At 42.7% G+C, this 26,018-nt stretch overlaps 1 protein-coding gene across 2 annotated transcripts in view; it reads left to right on the forward strand.

Annotated features, from left to right (window-relative positions):
- LOC115133243 (copine-8-like) overlaps window positions 1-26,018 on the forward strand; it is a 120,277-nt gene that overhangs the window by 13,538 nt on the left and 80,721 nt on the right. The window contains exons 2-4 of one of the 2 annotated variants that reach the window (XM_029666279.2): window positions 17,405-17,445; window positions 24,414-24,460; window positions 24,998-25,101. In XM_029666279.2, the coding sequence (XP_029522139.1) occupies window positions 17,405-17,445; window positions 24,414-24,460; window positions 24,998-25,101 (192 nt within the window). The remainder of the gene's footprint in view (window positions 1-17,404; window positions 17,446-24,413; window positions 24,461-24,997; window positions 25,102-26,018) is intronic. The other variant, XM_065021759.1, reaches the window with a different exon arrangement.

Genomic DNA, 26,018 nt, shown 5'->3' on the forward strand with positions numbered 1-26,018 from the left:
GAGGGTATGACTAACACACACACACAGACAGACTCGGCACATTCCAGTGAGTGGGGTACTCTCATGGGCCTAATATAGTAATCCCCACCCTGGTCACATCTCTCTTGTAGTTAATATTCCTCTGGGTGTCCCCTCTCTCATCTCTACCCTGGGGAGGCAGACAAACGCTCTGCTCTTCTCTGCACTGCTTAGGGATCCCCTGGCTCCCGTTGGCCTGCTGCCCTGCCATGCTGCTGCCATACTGCCAGCCTTAACAGCCTTTCCTCTACTGGGCTCTCCTCTCTGCTGGAGGACTGGCACAGTGGAGCAAGGGAAGCGGGAGTGTAAGAGAGGGAGCGAGGTGGAGGAGGGGAAGAGAGTGGAGAGAGAGTTGGAGGAAAGGTCAGAGAGAATCTTAGCGAGAGAAACAGACAGACAGAAAAGATATCACCTTCAATCAATCAGAATGGGTTCTCAACAGAATCCATGAATAAAACAATGACAATTCAGTAAATGTGTTATTGTGCCTAGCTAAGATGGGATACATTGATAGATGATGGTAAGACCTGAGATTGAGAGGGGAAGGGGGGGGGTGCAGGGAAACAGAGTGAAAAGAAAGAGATAGAGATAAGCATATTAACTACATCTGCCAGGGTTTATAGTAAATGGTAATGCCTAGTTGTGTCTCAGAAGAAGGGCTATACTTCTGTGGCATGTCACTCATGACCACCACTGAGTTTGCATGTTGACATAAGAGTGGATTTGCCTAATAATGTAAAACATGGCAAGCACAGGTTGAAATATTAATTGTGTGTTGTGTGTACGAAGGTGATCGCATGCGTACACATTGCCTAGTCTCTTTGCTCACCCAGCCCAGCTTGTCAGTAAAAATTAGGGCAGGTCTCTCTGAGAGAGGCACAGAGAATATACAAGCCACAGCGCTGCTGATGCTCTCTTTCTCTCTGTGTGTGTGTGTGTGTGTGTGTGTGTGTGTGTGTGTGTCTATGAAAGAGGTATACTTGGCGAGAAATGATAATGTGTGTTAGAAAGAAAGAGGGAGGGATAGGGAGAAAGATATAGGGAAAATGTAGAGAGAGGGGAGACAGAAAGACAGACAGACATAGCTTGCTTCTACCTGTGGAGCTGGGCTCAGTGACCTGTTGAAAAGCCTCCTCATATTAGCATGCTCTGTTGCTCCTGTTCTCTCCAGATGTTGCCAATGTTGCCACACTCATATCCATGTCCTTTCATACAGTACAAGCCGCCATGGAAATAGAAAACCATTTAATTTTTTTTATTTCACCTTTAATATTAACCAGGTAGGCTAGTTGAGAACAAGTTCTCATTTAAGAACTGTGACCTGGCCAAGATAAGGAAAAGCAGTTAAGACACATACAACAACACAGAGTTACACATGGAATAGACAAACAGTCAATAATACAGTAGAAAAAGTATATATACAGTGTGTGCAAATGAGGTAGGATAAGGGAGGTAAGGCACTAAATAGACCATGGTGAAGTAATTACAATATATCAATTAAACACGGGAATGGTGGATGTGTAGAATATGAATGTGTAAGTAGAGATACTGTGCAAAGGAGCAAGATAAATAACTAAATACAGTATGGGGATGAGGTAGTTGGATGGGCTATTTACAGATGGGCTATGTACAGGTGTAGTGATCTGTGAGCTGCTCTGACAGCTGGTGCTTAACCTCTTCAACCTATGGGGGCGCTATGTCATTATTGGATAAAAAGACGTGCCCGTTTTAAGCGCAATATTTTGTCACGAAAAGATGCTCGACTATGCATGGGATTGACAGCCTTGGAAAGACAAAACTCTGACGTCTCCAAAACTGCAAAGATATTATCTGTGAGTGCCCCAGAACTAATGCTACAGGCGAAACCAAGATGAAACTTCAAACAGGAAATGAACAGGATTTTTGACGCTGTGTTTACTAACGTCTCCTTATATGGCTGTGAATATGCTGTGAACGAGCTTATGCGCTCTGCCGTTCATCCAAGATGTCTGCAGCATTGTGGCGTATTTGTAGGCATATCATTGGAAGATTGGCCATAAGAGACTACATTTGCCAGGGGGCCGTCCGGTGTCCTTTGTTTAAATCGGTGCGCAATTGTCAGTAACACTCATTTTGCCATGGGATACAGACAGAGAAGCACACTTCCAGGAACGATACCACATTGAAGAGATATGTGAAAAACACCTTGAGGATTGGTTCTAAACAACGTTTGCCATGTTTCAGTCGATATTATGGAGTTAATTTGGAAAAAAGTTCGGCGTTTGGATAACTGAATTTTCGTGTTTTTTTGGTAGCCAAACGTGACGCACCAAACGGACCGATTTCTCCTGCACAAAAAATCTTTCAGGAAAAACTGAACATTTGCTATCTAACTGAGAGTCTCCTCATTGAAAACATCCAAAGTTCTTCAAAGGTAAATTATTTATTGAATGTTTTTGCGAAAATGTGGCCTGCTAATGCTAACGCTAAATGCTAACGCTAAATGCTAGTTTGCTATGGTAGAGAAGCATATGTTACGTTATGGTAATGAGCTTGAGGCTGTAGTCACGATACCGGATCCGGGATGGCTCGACGCAAGAAGTTAAAGCTAGTGAGAGAGATATGAGTCTCCAGCTTCAGTGATTTTTGCAGTTCATTCCAGTCATTGGCAGCAGAGAACTTGAAGGAAAGGCGGCCAAAGGAAGAATTGGCTTTTTTGGGGTGACCAGTGAGATTTACCTGCTGGAGGGGTGGGTGCTGCTATGTTGACCAGTGAGCTGAGATAAGACGGGGCTATACCTAGCAGAGACTTGTAGATGACCTGGAGCCAGTGGGTTTGGTGACGATTATGAAGCGAGGGCCAGCCAATGAGAGCGTACAGGTCGCAGTGGTGGGTAGTATATGGGGCTTTGGTGACAAAACGGATGGCACTGTGATCGACTGCATTCAATATGTTGAGTAGAGTGTTGGAGGCTATTTTGTAAATGACATCGCCGAAGGATCGGTAGGATGGTCAGTTTTGCGAGTATGTTTGGCAGCATGAGTGAAGGATGCTTTGTTTTGAAATAGGAAGCCGATTCTAATGTCATTTTGTATTGGAGATGCTTAATGTGAGTCTGGAAGGAGAGTTTACAGTCTAACCAGAAACCTAGGTATTTGTAGTTGTCCACATATTCTAAGTCAGAACCGTCCAGAGTAAAGGTCGACCAATTAATCAGAATGGCCGATTAATTGGGGCCAATTTCAAGTTATGACAATCGGAAATCTGTATTTTTTTTGCGCCGATTTGCAGATAAAAAAATATATATATATTTTAAAAAATAATAATAATTCACCTTTATTTAATCTTTATTTAACTAGGCAAGTCAGTTAAGAACACATTCTTATTTTCAATGACGGCCTAGGAACGGTGGGTTAACTGCCTCGTTCAGGGGCAGAAAGACAGATTTCCACCTTGTCAGCTCTGGGGATACAATCTTGCAACCTTACAGTTCACTAGTCCAACGCAATAACGACCTGCCTCTCTCGTTGCACTCCACAAGGAGACTGCCTGTTACGCAAATGCAGTAAGCCAAGGTAAGTTGCTAGCTAGCGTTAAACTTATCCAATAAAAAACAATCAATCATAATCACTAGTTAACTACACATGGTTGATATTATCTAGCATGTCCTGTGTTGCATATAATCTGACTGAGCATACAAGCATACAAGTATCTAAGTATCTGACTGAGCTATGGTAGGCAGAAGCAGGCGCGTAAACATTCATTCAAACAGCACTTTTGTGCGTTTTGCCAGCAGCTCTTCGTTGTGCATCAAGCATTGCACTGTTTATGACTTCAAACCTATCAACTACCGAGATGAGGCTGGTGTGTCCGAAGTGAAATGGCTGGCTAGTTAGCGTTCGCTAATAGCGTTTCAAACTTCACTCGCTCTGAGCCTTGGGGTGGTTGTTTTCCTTGCTCTGCATAGGTAATGCGGCTTCGATGTGGTGGCTGTTGTCGTTGTGTTGCTGGTTTGAGCCCAGGGAGGAGCGAGGAGAGGGACGGAAGCTATACTGTTACATTGGCAATACTAAAGTGCCTATAAGAACATCCAATAGTCAAAGGTTAATGAAATACAAATGGTATATAGGGAAATAGTCTTATAATAACTACATTCTAAAACTTCTTACCTGGGAATATTGAAGACTCATGTTAAAAGGAACCACCAGCTTTCATATGTTCTCATGTTCTGAGCAAATAACTGAAACGTTAGCTTTCTTACATAGCACATATTGCACTTTTACGTTCTTCTCCAACACTTTGTTTTTGCATTATTTAAACCAAATTGAACATGTTTCATTATCTACTTGAGGCTAAATTGATTTTATGGATGTATTATATTAAGTTAAAATAAGTGTTAATTCAGTATTGTTGTAATTGTCATTATTACAAATACATTTTAAAAAATATTTATTTTGTATTTTTTAAATCTGCCGATTTAATCGGTGTCGGCCTTATTGGTCCTCCAATTATCGGAATCGGCGTTGAAGAATCATAATCGGTCGACCTCTAGTCCAGAGTAGTGATGCTGGACGGGCGGGCAGGTGCGGGCAGATCGGTTGAAGAGCATGCATTTAGTTTTACTTTCATTTAAGAGCAGTTGGAGGCCACGGAAGGAGAGTTGTATGGCATTGAAGCTCATCTGGAGGGTTGTTAACACAGTGTCCAAAGAAGTGCCAGAGGTATACAGAATGGTGTCGTCTGCGTAGAGGTGGATCAGAGAATCACCAGCAGCAAGAATTAAAAAATATATTTTTTACATAATGAATAAGAATAATAGTGAAGACATAAAAACTATGAAATAGCACATGAAATCATGTAGTAACCAAAAACATTGCTCAACAATATTTTGTATTTGAGATTATTCTAGATGGCCACTGTTTGCCTTGATAGCAGCTTTGCACACTCTTGGCATTCTCTCAACCAGCTTCATAAGGTAGTCACCTGGAATGCATTTAAATTAACAGGTGTGCCTTGTTAAAAGTTGATTTATGGAATTTCTTTCTTTAATGCGTTTGAGCCAATCAGTTGTGTTGTGACAAGGTAGGGCTGGTATAGAGAAGATAGGGTTATCTGGTAAAAGACCAAGTCCATATTATGGCAAGAACAGCTCAAATAAGCAAAGAGAAATGACAGTCCATCATTACTTTAACCTGTTACTCCTACCCCCTACTTTTTCGAACATTCTGTTAAAAATCGCGCAACATTTCAGCGCCCTGCTACTCATGCCAGGAATATAGTATATGCATATGATTAGTATGTGTGGATAGAAAACACTCAGACGTTTATAAAACTGGTTAAATCACGGCTGTGACTATAACAGATCGTGAGTTTCATCCAAAAGCGCAGGAAAATCTGATCACTGAAAATGGAAAAATATATCCCTTGAACCCATTGATAAAGGTGAACCACATTTAATGGGGCTGAGGTTGCAGTACCTACAGCTTCCACACGGTGTCTAGAGTCTTGTCATTTGCCTACTCTTTGTTTCTTGGTCAAACAGATGCAAGGCAGCACAGTTCTTCAGGTCTAGGACCGGATATTTTGGTTGAGATTCTACCCGGAGATTTTTCCAGACGGACAGCTATAGAATATACTTCGTCTCGTGATTAATTTGATCGCTTATTAACGTTTACTAATACCTAAAGTTGCATTACAAAAGTATTTCGAAGTGTTTTGTGAAAGTTTATCGTCGACTTTTTGAATTTAAAAAAATGACGTTACGTTATGAAACGCTGTGTGTGATCAACGAAAAAAAAGTCTACATAGAACGATATCTAGGCTATATATGGACCGATTTAATCCAAAAAAAGACCCAATAGTGATTATGGGACATCTAGGAGTGCCAACAAAGAAGATGGTCAAAGGTAATGAATGTTTTCTATTTTATTGTGCGGTTTGTGTAGCGCCGAATATGCTAATTATTTTGTTTACGTCCCCTGCGGGTCTTTTGTGGTGTTACATGCTATCAGATAATAGCTTCTCATGCTTTCGCCGAAAAGCATTTAAAAAATCTGACTTGTTGCCTGGATTCACAACGAGTGTAGCTTTAATTCAATACCCTGCATGTGTATTTTAATGAACGTTTGAGTTTTAACTAATACTATTAGCATTTAGCGTAGCGCATTTGCATTTCCAGAGCTCTAGATGGGACGCTTGCGTGCCAGGTAGAAGCAAGAGGTTTTAAGACATGAAGGTCAGTCATTGTGGAAAATTAAGAACTTTGAACGTTTCGTCAAGTGCAGTCGCAAAAACCATCAAGCGCTATGATGAAACTGGCTCTCATGAGGACCGCAACAGGAAAGGAAGACCCAGAGTTACCTCTGCTGCAGAGGATAAGTTCATTAGAGTTAACTGCACCTCAGATTGTAGCCCAAGTAAATGCTTCACAGAGTTCAAGTAACAGACCCATCTCAACATCAACTGTTCAGAGGAGACTGCATGAATCAGGCCTTCATGGTCGAATTGTTGGAAATATACCACTACTGAAGGACACAGATAAGAGAAAGAGACTTGCTTGGGGCCAAAAAACACAAGCAATGGACATTAGACTGGAGGAAATCTGTCCTTTGGTCTGGAGTCCAAATTTGAGATTTTTGGATTCTAACTACTGTCTTTGTGAGACGCAGAGTAGGCAAACGGATTGCCTCCATGTGTGGTTCCCAACGTGAAGCATGGAAGAGGTGTGGGGGTGCTTTGCTCGTGACACTGTCAGTGATTTATTTAGAATTCAAGGCACACTTAACCAGCATGGCTACCACAGCATTCTGCAGTGATACTCCTTCCTATCTGGTTTGCGCTATCATTTGTTTTTCAACAGGACAATGACCCAACACACATCCAGGCTGTGTAAGGGCTATTTGACCAAGAGTGATGGAGTGCTGCATCAGATGACCTGGCCTCCACAATCCCCCGACCTCAACCCAATTGAGATGGTTTGGGATGAGTTGGACCACAGAGTGAAGGAAAAGCTGCCAATAAGTACTCAGCATATGTGGGAACTCCTTCAAGACTGGTTGAGAGAATACCAAGAGTGTGCAAAGCTGTCATCAAGGCAAAGGGTGGCTACTTTGAAGAATCTAAAATATATTTTGATTTAACACTTATTTGGTTACTACACGATTCCATGTGTGTTATTTCATAGTCTTGGTATCTTCACTATTATTTTACAATGTAGAAAATAGTAAAAATAAAGAAAAAAACTTTTAATGAGTAGGTGTGTCCAAACTTTTGAGTGGTACTGTTTGTGTCTAGTCTGTTATTCTGTAGTATTCCCATTTGTATGAGATACAATCACATCTAAATGAAGAAGGTACACTGCATATATTTCCCTAATTTGTTTCTGTATCAGGATCTCCTTCAATGTGGAGGTAGATTAGACTCCTAGCACTATGTTCACTACTACAACAGGCAGAAGGAATCTCACAGCTTGAGAGTGTTTTTTGTTCTTTGGTACTGTGGCTGTATGGAAGCTCAGATGTAATATTCTACACCACACTTTGAGTTACAATCGGCACACTGTGTGTGTTTGGCAGAGCCGTTTTCTTCCATGGTGGTGACTGTATCTAGTTCAGTGTGATGGTGTATTCTCTGTGGATCCATTATCTAGGCCACACTGGGAAGAGAAAGTGAAGAGAGAGGGGAGCAAGAGGTGAGAGGGAAGGGAAAGAGAGGGAGGAAAGGCCCTCTGTGAGATCTGACTTTGTTCTGGGAAAAACCCCTCTCCCACACCAAGGAGAGAGGACAGAAGAGGAGAAGACAGGAGAGGAGAGAATGTGAGAAGAGAGGAAAGGAGAGAAAATGTTTGCTCACATTTACAATCTTACCTCCTTTCCTCTCCCCTCTCCTTTTATTGTTTTCTCTCCGTGCAGTGAGAGTGTTACCGGTGACCAGCAGGACCGTAATATCCCTGGTTAAGTCACAGTTTCACAGATCAGTGCCTGGTGTTGCAGTTTTTTTCCTTCTAATTCTGAAGTGCCTTTTCTTACTCTACATGGGGTGGGGCTGTAACTGTACTGTGTGTGTGACTTCATTCCATTCAGGTAAAATCTATTTCTTGAGGAGCACAGTAGAGGATGATGGGTAATGTAGGTCAGGGTCCTGGGGGTCTGCCACATGTTCAGCGGGTTATCATGGTAATGCTGTCATAACCAAACAGTGGCGATCTCTCATTTGTGAGCCGATCATAGAGACATGCTTGATATGTTCATTAAATTAAATGTCTGTACGAACACATCTCATCAGAGATAGCGAGAGGGAGAGGAGAGAGGCAATGAGAAGAGAGAAGGGGGATACTACCAAATCAATTTTTACTTTTCATGTTGTTTAGCAGATGTTATTGTGGGTGTAGCGAAATGCCTGTGTTTCCAGCTCCAACAGTGCAGTAATATCTAACAATTCACAGCAATACGCAGAACCTAAAAGTAAAATAACAGGATGAGCAATGTCAGAATGGCATAGACTAAAATACATTAGAATAGAATACTGTATATACATATGAGATGAGTAAAGCAAAAATATGTAAACATTATTAAAGTGACTAGTGTTCCATTATTAAAGTGGCCAGTAATTTCAAGTCTATGTATATGGGGCAGCAGTCTCTAAGGTGCAGGGTTATGTAACCGGGTGGAAGCCGCCTAGTGATGGCTATTTAACAATCTGATGACCTTGAGATAGAAGCTGTTTTTCAGTCTCTCGGTCCCAGCTTTGATGCACCTGTACTGACCTCGCCTTCTGGATGATAGTGGGGTGAACAGGCAGGGGCTTGGGTGGTTGTTGTCCTTGATCTTTTTGGCCTTCCTGTGACATCGGGTGTTGTAGGTGTCCTGGAGGGCAGGTAGTTTGCCCCCGATGATGCGTTGGGCAAACTGCACCACCCTCTAGAGAGCCCTACTGTTGCGGGCAGTGCAGTTGCCGTACCAGGTGGTGATACAGCCCGACAGGATGCTCTGAATTGTGCATCTGTAAAAGTTTGTTGGTTTCAGGTGCGCCTTCTTCACCACACTGTCTGTGTGGGTGGACCATTTCAGATCTTCAGTGATGTGTACGCCTAGGAACTTGAAGCTTTCCACCTGCTCCACTGCTGTCCCGTCTAGGTGGATAGGGACGTGCTCCCTCTGCTGTTTCCTGAAGTTCACGATCAGCTCCTTTGTTTTGGCGACATTGAGTGTGAGGTTATTTTCCTGGCACCACGGTCCCAGGGCCCGAACCTCCTCTCTGTAGGCTGTCTCAGTTGCACAGGCCAGGATTCAGTCTCAGGGCCCCAAACTTAATGATGAGCTTGGAGAGTACTATGGTGTTGAATGCTGAGCTGTAGTCAATGAACAGTGTTCTTACATAGGTATTCCTCTTGTCCAGATGGGATTGGGCAGTGTGCAGTGAGATGGTGATTGCATCGTCTGTGGATCTATTGGGGCGGTAAGAAAATTGTAGTGGGCCTGTAGTGTCAGGTACGGTAGATATATTCCTTAACTATCCTCTCAAAGCACTTCATGATGACAAAAGTGAGTGCTACGGGGCGATAGAAACAATTGTGGACATCTTGTAGCAAGTGGGGGCAGCAGACTGGGATAGGGAGAGATTGACTATGTCCGTAAGCACTCCAGCCAGCTGGTTTGAGGACGCTCTGAGGACGCTGCTAGGGATGCTGTCAGTGCCGGTAGCCTTGTGAGGGTTAACACGCTTAAATGTCTTACTCACATTGGCCACATATGTCTTGTGTCTGAGCCGTTGAATTGCTATTCCACTTTGTCTCTATAGTAGCGATGTACCGATATTACATTTTTGGCCGATACCGATATCCATTATTTTCCTTGCCTAAAAACACGATACCGATATTGAACATTTTTGCGGCATTTTAAGCATTCTAGTAGAGTTAATTAAATAGTTAACCTGTTGCGACGAGCAATCCCGTATCTGGGATCGTAATTATAGCCTCAAGCTCATTACCATAACGCAACGTTAACTATTCATGAAAATCGCAAATGAAATGAAATAAATATTGGCTCTCAAGCTTAGCCTTTTGTTAACAACACTGTCATCTCAGATTTTCAAAATATGCTTTTCAACCATAGCAAAACAAGGATTTGTGTAAGAGTATTGATAGCTAACATAGCATTAAGCCTAGCATTCAGCAGGCAACATTTTCACAAAAACAAGAAAAGCATTCAAATAAAATAATTTACCTTTGAAGAACTTCAGATATTTTCAATGAGGAGACTCTCAGTTAGATAGCAAATGTTCAGTTTTTCCAAAAAGATTATTTGTGTAGGAGAAATCGCTCCGTTTTGTTCATCACGTTTGGCTAAGAAAAAAAAACGTATCCGGGAGTGTAATTATAGCCTCAAGCTCATTACCATAACGCAACATTAACTATTCATGAAAATCGCAAATGAAATGAAAATATTGGCTCTCAAGCTTAGCCTTTTGTTAACAACACTGTCATCTCAGATTTTCAAAATATGCTTTTCAACCATAGCAAAACAAGCATTTGTGTAAGAGTATTGATAGCTAGCATAGCATTAAGCCTAGCATTCAGCAGGCAACATTTTCACAAAAACAAGAAAAGCATTCAAATAAAATCATTTACCTTCGAAGAACTTCGGATGTTTTCAATGAGGAGACTCTCAGTTAGATAGCAAATGTTCAGTTTTTCCAAAAAGATTATTTGTGTAGGAGAAATCGCTCCGTTTTGTTCATCACGTTTGGCTGAGAAAAAACGAAAATTCAGTCATCAAAACGCCAAACTTTTTTCCAAATTAACTTCATAATATCGACAGAAACATGGCAAACGTTGTTTAGAATCAATCCTCAAGGTGTTTTTCACATATCTATTCGATGATAAGTCATTCGTGGCGGTTTTGTTTCTCCTCTGAATCACATGGGAAAATACATGCAGCTGGAGATTACGCACCAATTTCGACGGAGGACACCAGGCGGACACCTGGTAAATGTAGTCTCTTATGGTCAATCTTCCAATGATATGCCTACAAATACGTCACAATGCTGCAGACACCTTGGGGAAACGACAGAAAGTGTAGGCTCGTTCCTGGCGCATTCACAGCCATATAAGGAGACATTGGAACACAGCGCCACAAATCTGGCTCACTTCCTGTTTGAAGTTTCATCTTGGTTTTGCCTGTAGCATTAGTTCTGTGGCACTCACAGACAATATCTTTGCAGTTTTGGAAACATCAGAGTGTTTTCTTTCCAAAGCTGTCAATTATATGCATAGTCGAGCATCTTTTCGTGACAAAATACATATTTTTTATTTTTTTTTATCCATAAATTAAAAGAGCGCCCCCTATATCCAAGAAGTTAACAGACTGCTGCGTCCATGTGTGTATGGCACTGCATCTCAGTGCAGGAGGCATAACTACAGTCCCTAGTCCGGGACTGGGTTAAGTAGCTGGCTAGCTATTTCTTTTCATCAACTGAAGTTCAATTTCAATAGGCGAACAATTGTATTGGTGATAGCTAGGTACCATGCTAAAGCTATCCCAGAAGATGCGGTCAAACAAATTATGCTTTATTACCAACGCAAAGACCCAAACGGTGTTCCACAGTATGTATGTCGTGAAGCTAATAACAGTGACGCTATTACTGTGTAAGGCAACATCAGAAAATAGCACACTCGACCGGTGCTCGACCAGTCGGCGAACGGCAACATCACCCACGACATATAATGGTTGATTGTCAAGGGCAATGAATTCCATTATCTTGGCTTTAACCTCTTAACTCCACCCGAGATGCATGCGTCCCATCTAGCCATCTGGAAATGCAAATGTGCTACGCTAAATGCTAATAGCACTCGTTAAAACTCAAACGTTCATTAAAACACACATGCAGGGTACTGAATTAAAGCTACACTCGTTGTGAATTCAGCCAACAAGTCAGATTTTTAAAATGCTTTTCGGCGAAAGCATGAGAAGCTATTATCTGATAGCATGCAACACCCCGAAATACCTGAAGGGGACGTAAACAAAATAATTAGCATAGCCGGCGCTACACAAAACGCAGAAATAAAATATAAAACATTCATTACCTTTGACGATCTTCTTTGTTGGCACTCCTAGATGTCCCATAAACATCACTATTGGGTCTTTCTTTTTATTAAATCGGTCCATATATACCCTAAATATCGATCTATGAAAAGTGTGTGATCAAGGAAAAAACAGCGTTTTAAAACGCAACGTCGACGATAAACTTTCACAAAACACTTCGAAATACTTTTGTAATCCAACTTTAGGTATTAGTAAACGTTAATAATCTATCAAATTGATCACGGGGCGATGTGTATTCAATAGCTCCACGTCTTGAAATCATGTTCGGAAATTTCTCATCCAAAACATCCTGTCGGAGACCGGAAGGAATGGGCTCTCTCTTACTCGTTTGACCAAGAAACAAAGCCCAGGCAATTGACAAGACTGGTGACATCCTGTGGAAGCTGTAGGACTTGCAATCTCAGCCCCATGTAATTTGCTTTCCAATAGACAATACATGCAAGTGGCGCATTGATATATTTTCCAGATTTTGGTGATCAGTTTTTCTTCCGCTTTTCGATGAAACACACGTTATGTTATAGTCACAGCCGTGATTTAACCAGTTTTAGAAACGTCAGTGTTTTCTATCCACACATACTAATCATATGCATATACTATATTCCTGGCATGAGTAGCAGGACGCTGAAATGTTGCGCGATTTTTAACAGAATGTTCGAAAAAGTAGGGGGTGGACGTAAGAGGTTAATGGATTTTGCCTTTGAGTTGTCTAGCTGAAATGTTGTTACTCATTCAAATGACTACTCGACTTGTTGACTGCACAATCCACACAGCAGACTATGAATGCTGTGTTGCACGTGTAGCGCAACATTTTACGTGGCGTCATTACATCATGTACCTACGTTATATTGGTATGCACCGTAGATTTAACATCGGCGTTAAATTAGACATCGGGTGATACCGTTGTTGGCATTTTTAGCTAATATCGTCCGATTCCGATATGTTTGCCGATATATCGTGCATCCCTACCCTATACTGACGTTTTTCCTGTTTGATTGCCTTACGAAGGGAATAACTACACTGTTTGTATTTGGCCATGTTCCCAGTCACCTTGCCATGTTTGAATGCGGTGTTTCACGCTTTCAGTCTTGAGCAAATGCTGCCATCTATCCACGGTTTCTGGTAGGATAGGTTTTAGTCACAGTGGGTACAACATCCCCTATAAACTCAGTCACCGTATCCTGGTATTTGTATGTTATGTTATTCTCTGAGGCCACCTGAAACATATCCCAGTCCACGTGATCAAAACAATCTTGAAGCGTGGATTGGTCATACCAGCATTGAATAGTCCTTAGCACGGGTACTTCCTGTTTGAGTTTCTGCCTATAGGAAGGGATGAGCAAAATGGAGTCGTGATCAGATTTGCCGAAGGGAGGGCAGGGGAGGGCCATGTAGGCATCCCGGAAGTTGGAGTAGCAGCAGCACGAGTACTACAGTCAATGTGTTGATAAAACTTCTGTAGCGTTTTCCTCAACTTTGCCTTGTTAAAATCCCCAGCTACAATAAATACAGCCTCAGGATATGTGGTTTCCAGTTTGCCTAAAATCCAGGGAAGTTCTTTAAGGGCCGTCGTGGTATTGGCTTGAAGGGGAATATACACGGCTGTGACTATAACCGAAGAGAATTATCTTGGGAGGTAATACGGTCGGCCTTTGATTGTGAGCTATTCTAGGTCAGGTGAACAAAATGACTAGAGTTTCTTTATGTTATCACAATCCCACCATGAGTGGTTAATCATGAAACATACACCTTTCTTCTTCCCGGAGACTTCTTTATTCCTATCTGTGCGATATATTGAGAACCCAGCTGGCTGTATTGACAAAGACAGTATATCTCGAGAGAGCCATGTTTCTGTGAAACAGAGTATGTCTCTCTTGAAGGAGATTCTCGCCCTGAGCTCATCTACTTTATTATCCAGAGACTGAACATTAGTGAGTAATATACTCGGAAAAGGTGGATGGTGTGCGCACCTCCTGAGTCGGACTAGGCGTCCACTCTGAATACCTCTTCTCCGCCGCCGGTGTTCGGATCAGCATTTGGAATCAGTTCAATTGCCCTGGGGGTAACACAAGAAAAACAAAATACTGCAATAAAGAGCTCCCATATCTGTCAGTGCCATCTTGCTATTTACTCTGTGTAACAGCTCTTGTCTCTTCTCCTGTTTTTAAGGAGCAAAGGGCTGACATCGTCTAATCGGGAGCGGCTGTCTGAGTGGGATAAATACTCCTACCCCCAAAAAACTAGATGTCGGACGGTTGCTATGGTTACCGTTGTAGCTGAGACATTCCATCACTCGGGCCGAGTGAAGAGGAGAGAGGACCGAGTCTGGCCTCGCTGGGGCTTGGTGACTGGGAGGGGGGCGTGACTTACACGTGACAGACAGTGCCTTTCTCTCTCTCTCTCCCCACCTAACAATGTACTTATTGCCAAAGAGTACTTCTCTCTCTGTTTAAAAGAGCTCTGAAAGGCTTTTAGAATAATGAAACCTCTCTTCTCACACTCATCTATCCCTGTCTGTCTCTCTTTCCCTCTCTATTTCTTCCTCACCTACTGGGGACAGCCAGCCAGCCAGATAGACACCTGCTCTTATGGTTCTGTTGGTGCTTTGGTCTTTTTCCCATTTGCTTTTCTAAAGAGAGATTTGTCTGGCCTGGTGTCAGATCTCTCTCCTCCCCCACTTGTTCTCAGATGTCAGGTTTGTTATGCACTGTGACTGATGGCCCTCACACTGGGTGAATCTCAGGGGCATTGGCCTTCTGTCCTCCTTACCCTCCTGGGGAGAGGAGATGAGGTGACAGAGACACAAACTTATTTGATCAGATCTGGAGTCAGTTCTCAGCAGTTTTTTGGCAGAGCCTCGGCCAGTCCCCGGAGGCTAGGCTGGATGCTGGGGAGCATCTCTGTCAGCTGCTTGGTCTCGGCGTGGCCAGTGATGGGTGAAGGTGTTGGCTGCCAGGGAGACCTTCACTTGGGGGTTGTTGAAGGGGATCACTGTCCCCTGGTTCGTAAATATTATAAATGAGGACACAGTACTTTTTGAAATGAGGATACAAAGATGGCATACTTTTTGTGATCATGTCAAATATTAGTATCCACACAAAACTGGTCAAAACCATGTTGATGCAATTGTGCCATAGCAGATTTGGGTCAGTTATCACTTGTTGCTAGGTCAGATTTGGGAGCCATTTGTTTAGAGTTAAGATTGGTGGAGGCTGGAGCCCACAGTTGTTTGGCTAGTTGAGCTGGTCTACACAGGAAGGCCCAATAAGAACATATTTGCTTGACAATCACCGGCTGACTAAATGTAATGACCGATACTGCCCTGATGCTGACACACACACACAGGGGGAATCCAGGGGCCCATTACACACACAGCAAGGACCAAAGGGACCGTTTCAGTGATGTAACCAGCCAACACAGTCTGGCTAAAATATTTATCTCCTGCTATGATGAAGGAAGCCTGGTTTAAAATGCCGTCACGACCATGCAGACCCTATTATAGCCTCTGCAGCTTTTAGACATTTTCACACACACACACACACACACACACACACACACACACACACACACACACACACATACACTCACTGACAAAGTGAGTGAGTCAGTGAGCAACATGGGTAACAGGAAACAGGAAGGCATGGACACAGACAAATCAGTGTTCCCTCCTGTCCTACAGCAGACCAAAGCCTCTGAACCCTGGGCTTTAACGGGATAAAGTGGAACATGTCAGAATTTCCTGACATTTCATCACCTTTACACAGCTCAGTAAGTGTCAGGGATAGTTCAATGGGACATGAACCAGCAGGTCAGGAGGAGAGAAGGGTAGTTATCTCTCCCGGCAGAACCTTTAACGTTTCCAAGCCATGGCAGAGAAGTCACTTACTGTATCTCATCTCACGTTCTGTCACGATCGTCGTTGTAATCATACTCAAACCAAAGCGCACCGTGGAATCGGTTCGACATCTTTTATTTTAAGGAGAACCGAACAACAAAACAATAAAGAATAAACGATACGTGACGTGACGTTCTGTAGAGCTCACAGGCATCAACACAAAAAACAAGATCCCACAAAAACCCAGTGGGAAAAGGTTGCCTAAATATGATCCCCAATCAGAGACAACGATAGACAGCTGCCTCTGATTGGGAACCATACCAGGCCAACATAGAAATAGAAAAACTAGAGTACCCACCCTAGTCACACCCCGACCTAACCAAATTAGAGAATAAAAGGCTCTCTCAGGTCGGGGCGTGACACGTTCCCTCACTCCATCCATCCCCCCCATTCCTTCATCGAATCCTGATCTTATAGGATGAATGGATGTGTGTCGGAATCACTCCAGCAAATTCACTGAAGAACAGCTCAATTATATTGGAGGTAACTGTATTACCCAAATCCCCTGCTTTAAATTAGTCAATCTTCCCAGCCCTATTTGATAAATATTCTCCAACTCCCAGAGTGAAGTATAAATGCTTTATGACTGGTGCAAGATCTGTCTCTGGTTGTGGAGTTAACCTTAACCCCCACCCGCCTTGAAATGCTATTTTGTTTGTAAACGAGTCATTGATTCCAGTGGGGTTTGAAGGTGTTCATGGGTAGGGGCTTAGGGGTAGTTTCGTCTGTTTACTGTAAATTAATAGTTTAATTGACTGAATCTCTAGGGGTTGGGACTAGGGGGTTGAAAGGCGGCCCCATCCCAAGGGAGGTGCACAGGAGGTGTTACTGATCACTGATGATGCCTTCATTATAAACCCCTTCTGAGTATCATGATATAGGAGGTGTTCTTGATCACTGATGATGCCTTTATTATAAACCCCCTCCTGAGTATCATGATATAGGAGGTGTTACTGATCATAACGGATGGGGCTTTTAAACAGCACTGTCGGTGTGCATTTCATGTCCGCCTCTCTCCCTTACCTTAATCTTTCTCTGTCTGGTAATTAGCCTGAGAAGACGAGACCCGTTCCGCTCTGTAACGGCTGCTACAGCAATCCCTCGTTTACAGGCCTCATCTGCTAGCCAATCAGAGCATGACACTCATGTCTCTCTTCCCAAATGGCACCCTATTGACCAGAGCCCATTGGGCTCTGGTGAAAAGTAGTGTAATATTAAGGGAATAGGTTGCCATTTGAGACGCAATCCTGTCTGTCACGCTTGTATCCTGTATCTATCCCCAACGGTGTTCCCTGCCTTAACTAACGAGAGCCTTAATGAGCCAATCAGCGTCTCGTTGTGCTTAACGAAGCAACATGGTGTCAGTTTTACTTATTCACACCTCGCTCCCTCCTGTTTGTTTCCTCTTCACAGAAATCTGCTGGACATGGATACCTTCTCCAAATCAGACCCAAGTAAGATCACTATGGTTTTCTGTTTATTTGTTTGTTTCACAATGACACGGTAATATCTGTTCCATAACAATGTTTCTGTATAAATGGTAAGTGTGTGAGTGTGCCTGGGGGCTTCCTGAAGCTTCGGCTGGCTCTACTGATGAGCCAAAACATCTCCAACAAGCATTCTATCCTTTCAGCAGGATTGGGGTCCATTTAAATTCCAGTCAATTCAGAAAGTTTACCGAATTCCAACAACAATTCAAATTCTTCCTCCTTGAAAAGCTATGAAGAAAATTGGAATTTCAGTGTACTTCCTGAATCGACTGGAATTGAAACAGAATTGACCCCAGCCCTGCTGTTCAATCATTTAACCCCTCTCTATGCCCTAATCCAAGACCTAACCTGTCTTAACCCATCCTCACACTCCGTATCCAACCTCCTCTCTCTGTCTGGGCCCATTTTCCCAAAAGCGTCATTACAACCTTCGTATTAGCATTGGTAGCCCATTACACTCGTACCCATATACGGGTTGAAAATGGCAGATTTGGGCACTGATAAGCCCCTAAATTGGAACGATGTGGCTGTACAGTAAAATGAACAAGCTTTAAAATGATGCCTAACTGACCCCGATTGTGATTTAAAATGGGCAGTTTTTGGATTGTGTAATGTGTTACTTTTATTTTAAAAAGTCAGTTAAGAAATTATTATTTACAATGATGGCCATCGTTTCAAAACGTAACGTCATTTTTTAAAATTCAAAAAGTCGACGATAAACTTTCACAAAACACTTCGAAATACGTTTGTAATGCAACTTTAGGTATTAGTAAACGTTAATAAGCGATAAAATTCATCAGGAGGCGATGTAAAGATCATTAGCTGTCCGTCTGGAAAAATGTCCGGCTAGAAACTCAACGAAAATATCCGGTCCTAGACCATAGGAGATACGGTGCCCTGCATGTGTTTGACCAAGAAAAAACTCGAAGGGAAATGACAAGACTCTAGACACCGTGTGGAAGCTGTAGGTACTGCAACCTCAGTCAATTAATTGTGGTTCACCTTTATCAATGGGTTCAAGTAGCGCATGGATATATTTTCCCATTTTCAGTGATCAGTTTTTCCTGTGCTTTTCGATGTAAATGCCGTTCTGGTAAAGCCACAGCAGTGATTTAACCAGTTTTATAAACGTCTGAGTGTTTTCTATCCACACAGACTAAGCAAATGCATATACTATATTCCTGGCATGAGTAGCAGGGCGCTGAAATGTTGCGCGATTTTTAACAGAATGTTCAAAAAAGTAGAGGGTCGACTTAAGAGGTTAAAGGAGCACGGAAATGACTTAGGAACTTTGGAGAGGTGTATGGCCTCTTGGAAACACCAATTAGTCCCTCTCACTCAAACCTTTGTCATTACTTTGTCTTATGTTGCATCTACCGCACATTTTTCAGGAATATTCTTGTAATCTGACTGAATGTATCCAGGTTATCTTCATTTTTAAAAAATGTAAAATTCACATCAAATGTACAGTGGAATATTTGGATTCAGTCTTGTGTCAGTTGAACTGTTGGGTTCTCCAAACTGTTCCTTTTCAATTACTACCATGCTTATGTATATCCTTTTCATATTTCTTCTTTAAGAAACCTTTAAATGTAGCCCGATCCATTTAGGCCAATTCTCACTCATGTAAAGGGTTAAATCGCAAAGCTGTTTCCCAAAACTGTAAAAGGCTTGTTATTTACTGACCGCTTCAGACCACTCGTAGAATAGCTAAGTGAGCCGTTGGATGCTTTGGATGCCGAAGATCTCCGCTAAACATAGAATCAATATGTTTAACTGTCTCTCTTTGACCGCTGATAACTTCAGAACAAAATCAAATACAAAGTTGCCAATGTCTTTCCAATTGTTACACAAGCCTAGGATAAAAAGGTGCTTCAAATGAAAACTGTGGGTGACTGCATTAAACAATTAATACAGCAGGCCTATAGGCTACAAACAGGCCTACATACACTGAGTGCACAAAACATTAAGAACACCTTCCTTATATTGAGTTGCACCCCCTTTGCCCTCAGCACCGCCTCAATTCGTTGGGGCATGGACTCTACAATGTGTCGAAAGCGTTCCACAGAAATGCTGGCCCATGTTGACTCCAAGTTGGTTGAATGTCCTTTGGGTGGTGGACCATTCTTGATACACATGGGAAACTGGGAAACTGTTGAGTGTGAAAAATCAAGTAGCATTGAACTTCTTGACACACTCAAACCGGTCCGCCGGGCACCTACTACCATACCCCATTCAAAGGCACTTAAATATTTCGTCTTGCCCATTCACACTCTGAATGGCACACATGCACAATGCATGTCTCAATTGTTTCAATGCTTTCAAATCCTACTTTAACCTGCCTCCTCTCCTTGATAGACACTGATTTGAAGTGGATTTAACAAGTGACATCAATAAGGGATCATAGCTTTCACCTGGATTCACCTGGTCAGTCTGTCATGGAAATAGCGTTTCTAATGTTTTTCACACTAAGTGTATTTCAATCATATTGAAATCAATTTCATGTTCAATCAATTTAGTTATATTTTGCTAATTGTACAGCTATAGTGTCTGTAATTCTTGCCTTATTATATTTCATAATGTGCAACAATGTGCGCATTATGAGCCATCTCCATATTTGCAACCGTAGGTGATAATGTCTCTCTTGGAACTGATACGTTGTCAGTATTATGAAATAATGTTAATGTCACACCCTGACCTTAGAGATCCTTTTAATTCTCTATTTTGGTTAGGCCGGGGTGTGACTAGGGTGGGCAGTTTAGTTTTCCTATTTCTTTGTTTGGCCTGGTATGGTTCCCAATCAGAGGCAGCTGTCTATCGTTGTCTCTGATTGGGGATCAATACTTAGGCAGCCCTTTTTCCCACCTTAGTTTGTGGGATCTTGATTTTGTATAGTTGCTGTGTAGCCTGCAGAACTTTACGTTCGTTTTGTATTTTGTTGTTTTTCGGTGTTCATTTTAATAAAAGTAAGATTTTTTTATTTTACCTTTATTTAACCAGGCAAGTCAGTTAAGAACACATTCTTATTTTCAATGACGGCCTGGGAACAGTGGGTTAACTGCCTGTTCAGGGGCAGAACGACAGATTTGTACCTTGTCAGCTCGGGGGTTTGAACTCGCAACCTTCCGGTTACTAGTCCAACGCTCTAACCACTAGGCTACGCTGCCGCCCCCAAGATGTCCGCCTACCACACTGCACCTTGGTCTCCTCATTCAAACGACGAGCGTAACAGTTAAGATGACATTTGAATGGGGAAAGCTGATCCAAGAGCAACGCTGCCTTTCTTTTCGAACACTATCGACACATGCCCAGAGGGGTTTGTTTAAATGCGGAAGACACATTTCAGTTGAATGCATTCAGTTGTACAGCGGACTAGGTATCCCCCTTTCCCTTTCTAACGACCCACTTAGTGAATGCCTTTTCAATGTTAGTCATCCGTTGCTGGATGAATGACATTGACAACGGATGATTCTTTCACAAACAATCTATCTTATGATGGATACAACTCGTATACATTAACATGCCATACAACATGGATTACACATAAAGGTGTGAATCACTCCCTACTTTTACATATTTCATTTATTTTTACAGTAATTGTGTGAAGAACAAGCAACACGGAGCATGCAGACAGAGAAACATACTGTAGAACAACCAACCCGTAGCATGCAGACAGAGAAACATACTGTAAAACAAGAAACACGTAGCACGCAGACAGAGGAACATACTGTGGAACAAGCAACACGGAGCACGCAGACAGAGAAACATACTGTAGAACAAGCAACACGGAGCACGCAGACAGAGAAACATACTGTAGAACAAGCACACGGTGCACACAGACAGAGAACATACTGTAGAACAAGCAACACGTAGCATGCAGACAGAGAAACATACTGTAGAACAAGCAACACGGAGCATGCAGACAGAGAAACATACTGTAGAACAAGCAAAACGTAGCATGCAGACATAGTAACATGCTGTAGAACAAGCAACACGGAGCATGCAGACAGATGACCATACTGTACAACAAGCAACATGGAGCGCGCAGACAGAGAACCTACTGTAGAACAAGCAACACGTAGCATGCAAACAGAGAAAGATACTGTAGAACAAGCAACACGGAGCATGCAGACAGATAAACATACTGTAGAACAAGCAACACGTAGCATGCAGACAGAGGAAAACATACTGTATAACAAGCAACACGCAGCATGCAGACAGAGAACATACTGTAGAACAAGCAACATGGAGCATGCAGACAGAGGAACATAGTGTGGAACAAGCAACACGGAGCATGCAGACAGAGAAACATACTGTAGAACAAGCAACACGGAGCGCGCAGACAGAAACATACTGTAGAACAAGCAACATGTAGCATGCAGACAGAGAAACATACTGTAGAACAAGCAACACGGAACATGCAGACAGAGAAAAACATACTGTATAACAAGCAACACGGAGCATGCAGACAGAGAAACATACTGTAGAACAAGCAACACGGAGCATGCAGACAGAGGAACATAATGTAGAACAAGCAACACGTAGCATGCAGACAGAGAGAAATACTGCAGAACAAGCAACACGGAGCATGCAGACAGAGGGGCATACTGTAGAAAAGGCAACACGTAGCATGCAGACAGAGGAACCTACTGTGCAACAAGCAACACGGAGCACGCAGACAGAGAAACATTCTGTAGTACAAGCAATACGTAGCATGCAGACAGAGAAACATACTGTAGAACAAGCAACACGGAGCACGCAGACAGAGAAACATACTGTAGAACAAGCAACACGTAGAATGCAGACAGAGAAACATACTGTGGAACAAGCAACACAGAGCGCGCAGACAGAGCAAGGCAGAAAAAACAACTAAACAAAACGCATAAAAGCAGCAGTTCGGCTAAAGGTCAACCCAGTGTTTTCTTAATGCTTATCTGGAGGGTCACGTGAAACACGGGAAAATGTAATAAGGCTTTGGGAAAACCATGCTTCGTGAATGTTATTCATATCAGTGTGATGTTATGCATGTCAAATCAAATGGTATTGGTTGAATACAACAGGTGTAGACTTTACAGTGAAATGCTTACTTACGAGCTGTTCCCAACAATAGAGTTAAAAAGTAAGGAAAATATTTGCTAAATACTGTAAAAAGGAAATGGTAACACAATAGTAACAATAACAAGGAGTACCAGTACCAAGTCAATGTGCATGGGTAACAGGTAGTTGAGGTAATTGAGGTAATACAGTATGTACATGTAGGTAGGAGTAAAATCAGGATATATAATAAACAGAGTAGCAGCAGCTTGTGTGTGTTGGAGTGTCAGTGTAGTATGTGTGTGTTGGAGTGTCAGTGTAGTATGTGTGTGTTGGAGTGTCAGTGTAGTATGTGTGTGTTGGAGTGTCAGTGTAGTATGTGTGAGTGCGTGGGGAGAGTCAAGTGAGTGTGCATAGAGCCAGTGCAAGAGAGTTGGTGCCAAATGTTGTATGTATGTGTCAGTGGGGCTGCTGAGGGGAGGAGGGCTCATAATAAAGGCTGTAATGGAGTCAGTGGAATGGTATTAAAGATGTGGTTTCCATGTTGATAACACTCCGTTGACTCCATTCCAGCCATTATTATGAGCCGTCCTCCCCTCAGCAGCCTCCACTGGTAGGTAGGTAGGTGTTATTATGTTTTACTGATGAATCACTCTGGGCTGTGTGTTAATCAGTAATGTGTGTATTGTTGTGGCACTATTGCCTTCTCTCTCTCTATCTCCATCTTTCTCGTTTGCTCTCTTGCTCTCTTCTCTTTCTCTTTCTTTCTCTCTCTGGTTAGAAAGCATCACATATGCTCTTCATCTTTCTGTTTTTCTTTTCTTTCAGGCATTTTGTCCGCTTGTCTCCTTTTTCTGCCTGTCTTGACATTCTTGATCTCAATATTCAGCATCTCGAGATTCTGTCTCGGAGTCTCGCCCCCGAGTCTCGCCCCCCTCTCCTCTCCCCTCTCCTCCTCCACAACTCCAGCCCAAAATAGAAACAGGGCGTCTTCCTTCCTTCTCACGCCTCGTGAGTCAATCAAAGTGACTCCGCTCATATGTCACGGGTCATATTCTCAAGGCAGATTTATTCATATTCATGTATGGGATCTGCGGCAAAGATTAGGGAGAAGGAGGCTTTGTGACTAATGATGATAGGCTTATGATGATGAGCCAGGTCCAGGGCCATGTACATTCATGTAGGGAGGCACTTGTGCTGAGTGGCCGTCTTAATCATGCTGAGTGCTGCTGCTCAAGTCTACCGGGATTAAGATGCTTCAGTGGGCAGCGAGAGGAGCCAGGGGAGGGATAGGGGGGGCAAGAAGGACAACTTTGGCCTTTTCTTCCCAGGTCTCAGGTGAGACTTGGGGGTCATATATCTCTCTTTGGGCGTGCCTTTGAACAGGAAGGGAGAAGGAGAGAGAGCGAGATCCAGAGATAGTGGGAGTGAGGTAGAGAGAGAGAGAGGAGAGTGAGAGACGGGGTGAGAGGGAGTGTGAGAGAGATGTCAGTGATGGCGGGACAACGGCTGCTCTTATGTTTGCTACATTCCTCTCTTCCCTCTGTAACAAGCATATGTGCAGAGGAAAATTGGCTTCAGTTCTCCTCGGGGCTGCCGAGTAAGTGATTAAATAATGCAGGTGTGTGTGTGTGTGTGTGTGTGTGTGTGTGTGTGTGTGTGTGTGTGTGCGCGCACGACTACCTTAACAGGAGTTTATTATGCTGTGCATTCTCAAAGCCCTACTGAAATAGGTGCACCATGAATGAGCTCAGTTTTTTTCCCCACTAGAGCATTATGATGATGTTAAAATATTCCTCCTATAATGTTTGTAACCCTGTAATGCATTTTCCTCACACTCAACAGGTCATGCAGGGTCCCCTGTTTAACCTTGTTCTTCTGTGTTTCTCCCTCTTCAGTATGCGTTCTGTACACACAAGGCATCGGCAATAAGGAGTGGAGAGAGGTAAGTCCCCTTCAGTTAGCCTACACAGTACATCAGATACTGAATTGAAAAGGCCTGATATTCAACATGATCTTTGGCACTCAAACCCCAATATTTATACAAGTAAATTATGAAATGAATCCTCAACCCCATCTCTGCATATTTTCCCCTATGATTAATCATTACTGAAATATCAGACCCATATAACACTTATAGATCGCTGTGTTAGGTATTACTCTGTCTGTCCCAAATGGCACCCTATTTCCTACATATGGTCCCTGGTCAAAAGTTTTGCACTGTATTGGAAACAGTGTGTCATTTGGGAGGCAGCCTCTGACATCGGTAATGTCACTCTCAAGTAATGAAATCTTAATATTTCATTTATTCATTTGAAATTGAGATGCGCCATGATATTTTTTGAGCGGTCAATTTGTTTCTCTCTCCATTAGAAATTGTATGTCACGAATGTAGTCTGTCAAATACCCACATTCAACCGAAGGAAGTATCTTGCGTGCCTTTGACCCTCAACTTTTTCATCCTCTCTCTCGCTCTCTAAAGTTTGGAAGGACAGAGGTGATTGAAAACACTCTCAACCCGGAGTTTGTTCGTAAATTCATCTTGGATTATTTCTTTGAGGAACGACAGAATCTGAGATTTGACCTGTAAGTAAACATTTGTATGTGCCTCTTTGTTTTTTACTACCTTTGTGTAGTTATGTGTGTGTAGTGTATAAAGGAGTGTATCTAGAGTGTGCATTGTCAGTACGGATTGGTGTCCCTGCCTAGTGTCCTGTCAAAGTGTGTGTGCACGCTTGTGTGTGAGTGCAGCCTTGTGTTTGTGTGTGCGCGTGTGTATGCATATCGGTGTTCCTCCTCGTCATCCTGTCAGAGTAGGTATTTAAATTTCTCTCTGACTTGCGAGGGGTCAGGAGGTCGCGTGGGCACTCTCTCGCCGATACAAGAGAGAAAATTAAGTGCTGTGTGTGTGTCAGTGCCTGAAAGACCAACTAGGGCCTGTGAATTAATACAGTAAAAGACACATTCCATTACTGAGAGACACACAGCTAACAGAACAAACAACTAACTGAATACACACAACTAATTGAATGATACACAAATCTCTATTTACTCCAATAGCATTATTTACTCCATGTGAAATGACCTGACTGGGACCGTAATAAACGATATATATACAGAAGTATGTGGACACCCCTTCACATTAGTGGATTCGGTTATTTCAGCCACACCCGTTGTGACAGGTGTATAAAATCAAGCATACCGCTATGCAATCTCCATAGACAAACATTGGCAATAGAATGGCCTTATTGAAGAGCTCAGTGACTTTCAACGTTGCACCGTCATAGGATGCCACCTTTCCAACAAGTCAGTTTGTGAAATTTCTACCCTGCTAGAGCTGCCCCGGTCAACTGTAAGTGCTGTTATTGTGAAGTGTAAATGTCTAGGTGCAACAATGGCGCAGCCGTGAAGTGGTAGGCCACATAAGCTCACAGAACGGGACCGCTGAGTGCTTACGCACGTAGCGTGTAAAAATCGCCTGTCCTCGGTTGCAACACTCAGCA

The sequence above is a fragment of the Oncorhynchus nerka genome, linkage group LG8 (genome assembly GCF_034236695.1).
Source record: "Oncorhynchus nerka isolate Pitt River linkage group LG8, Oner_Uvic_2.0, whole genome shotgun sequence".
In the NCBI taxonomy this organism is placed as follows: domain Eukaryota; kingdom Metazoa; phylum Chordata; class Actinopteri; order Salmoniformes; family Salmonidae; genus Oncorhynchus; species Oncorhynchus nerka.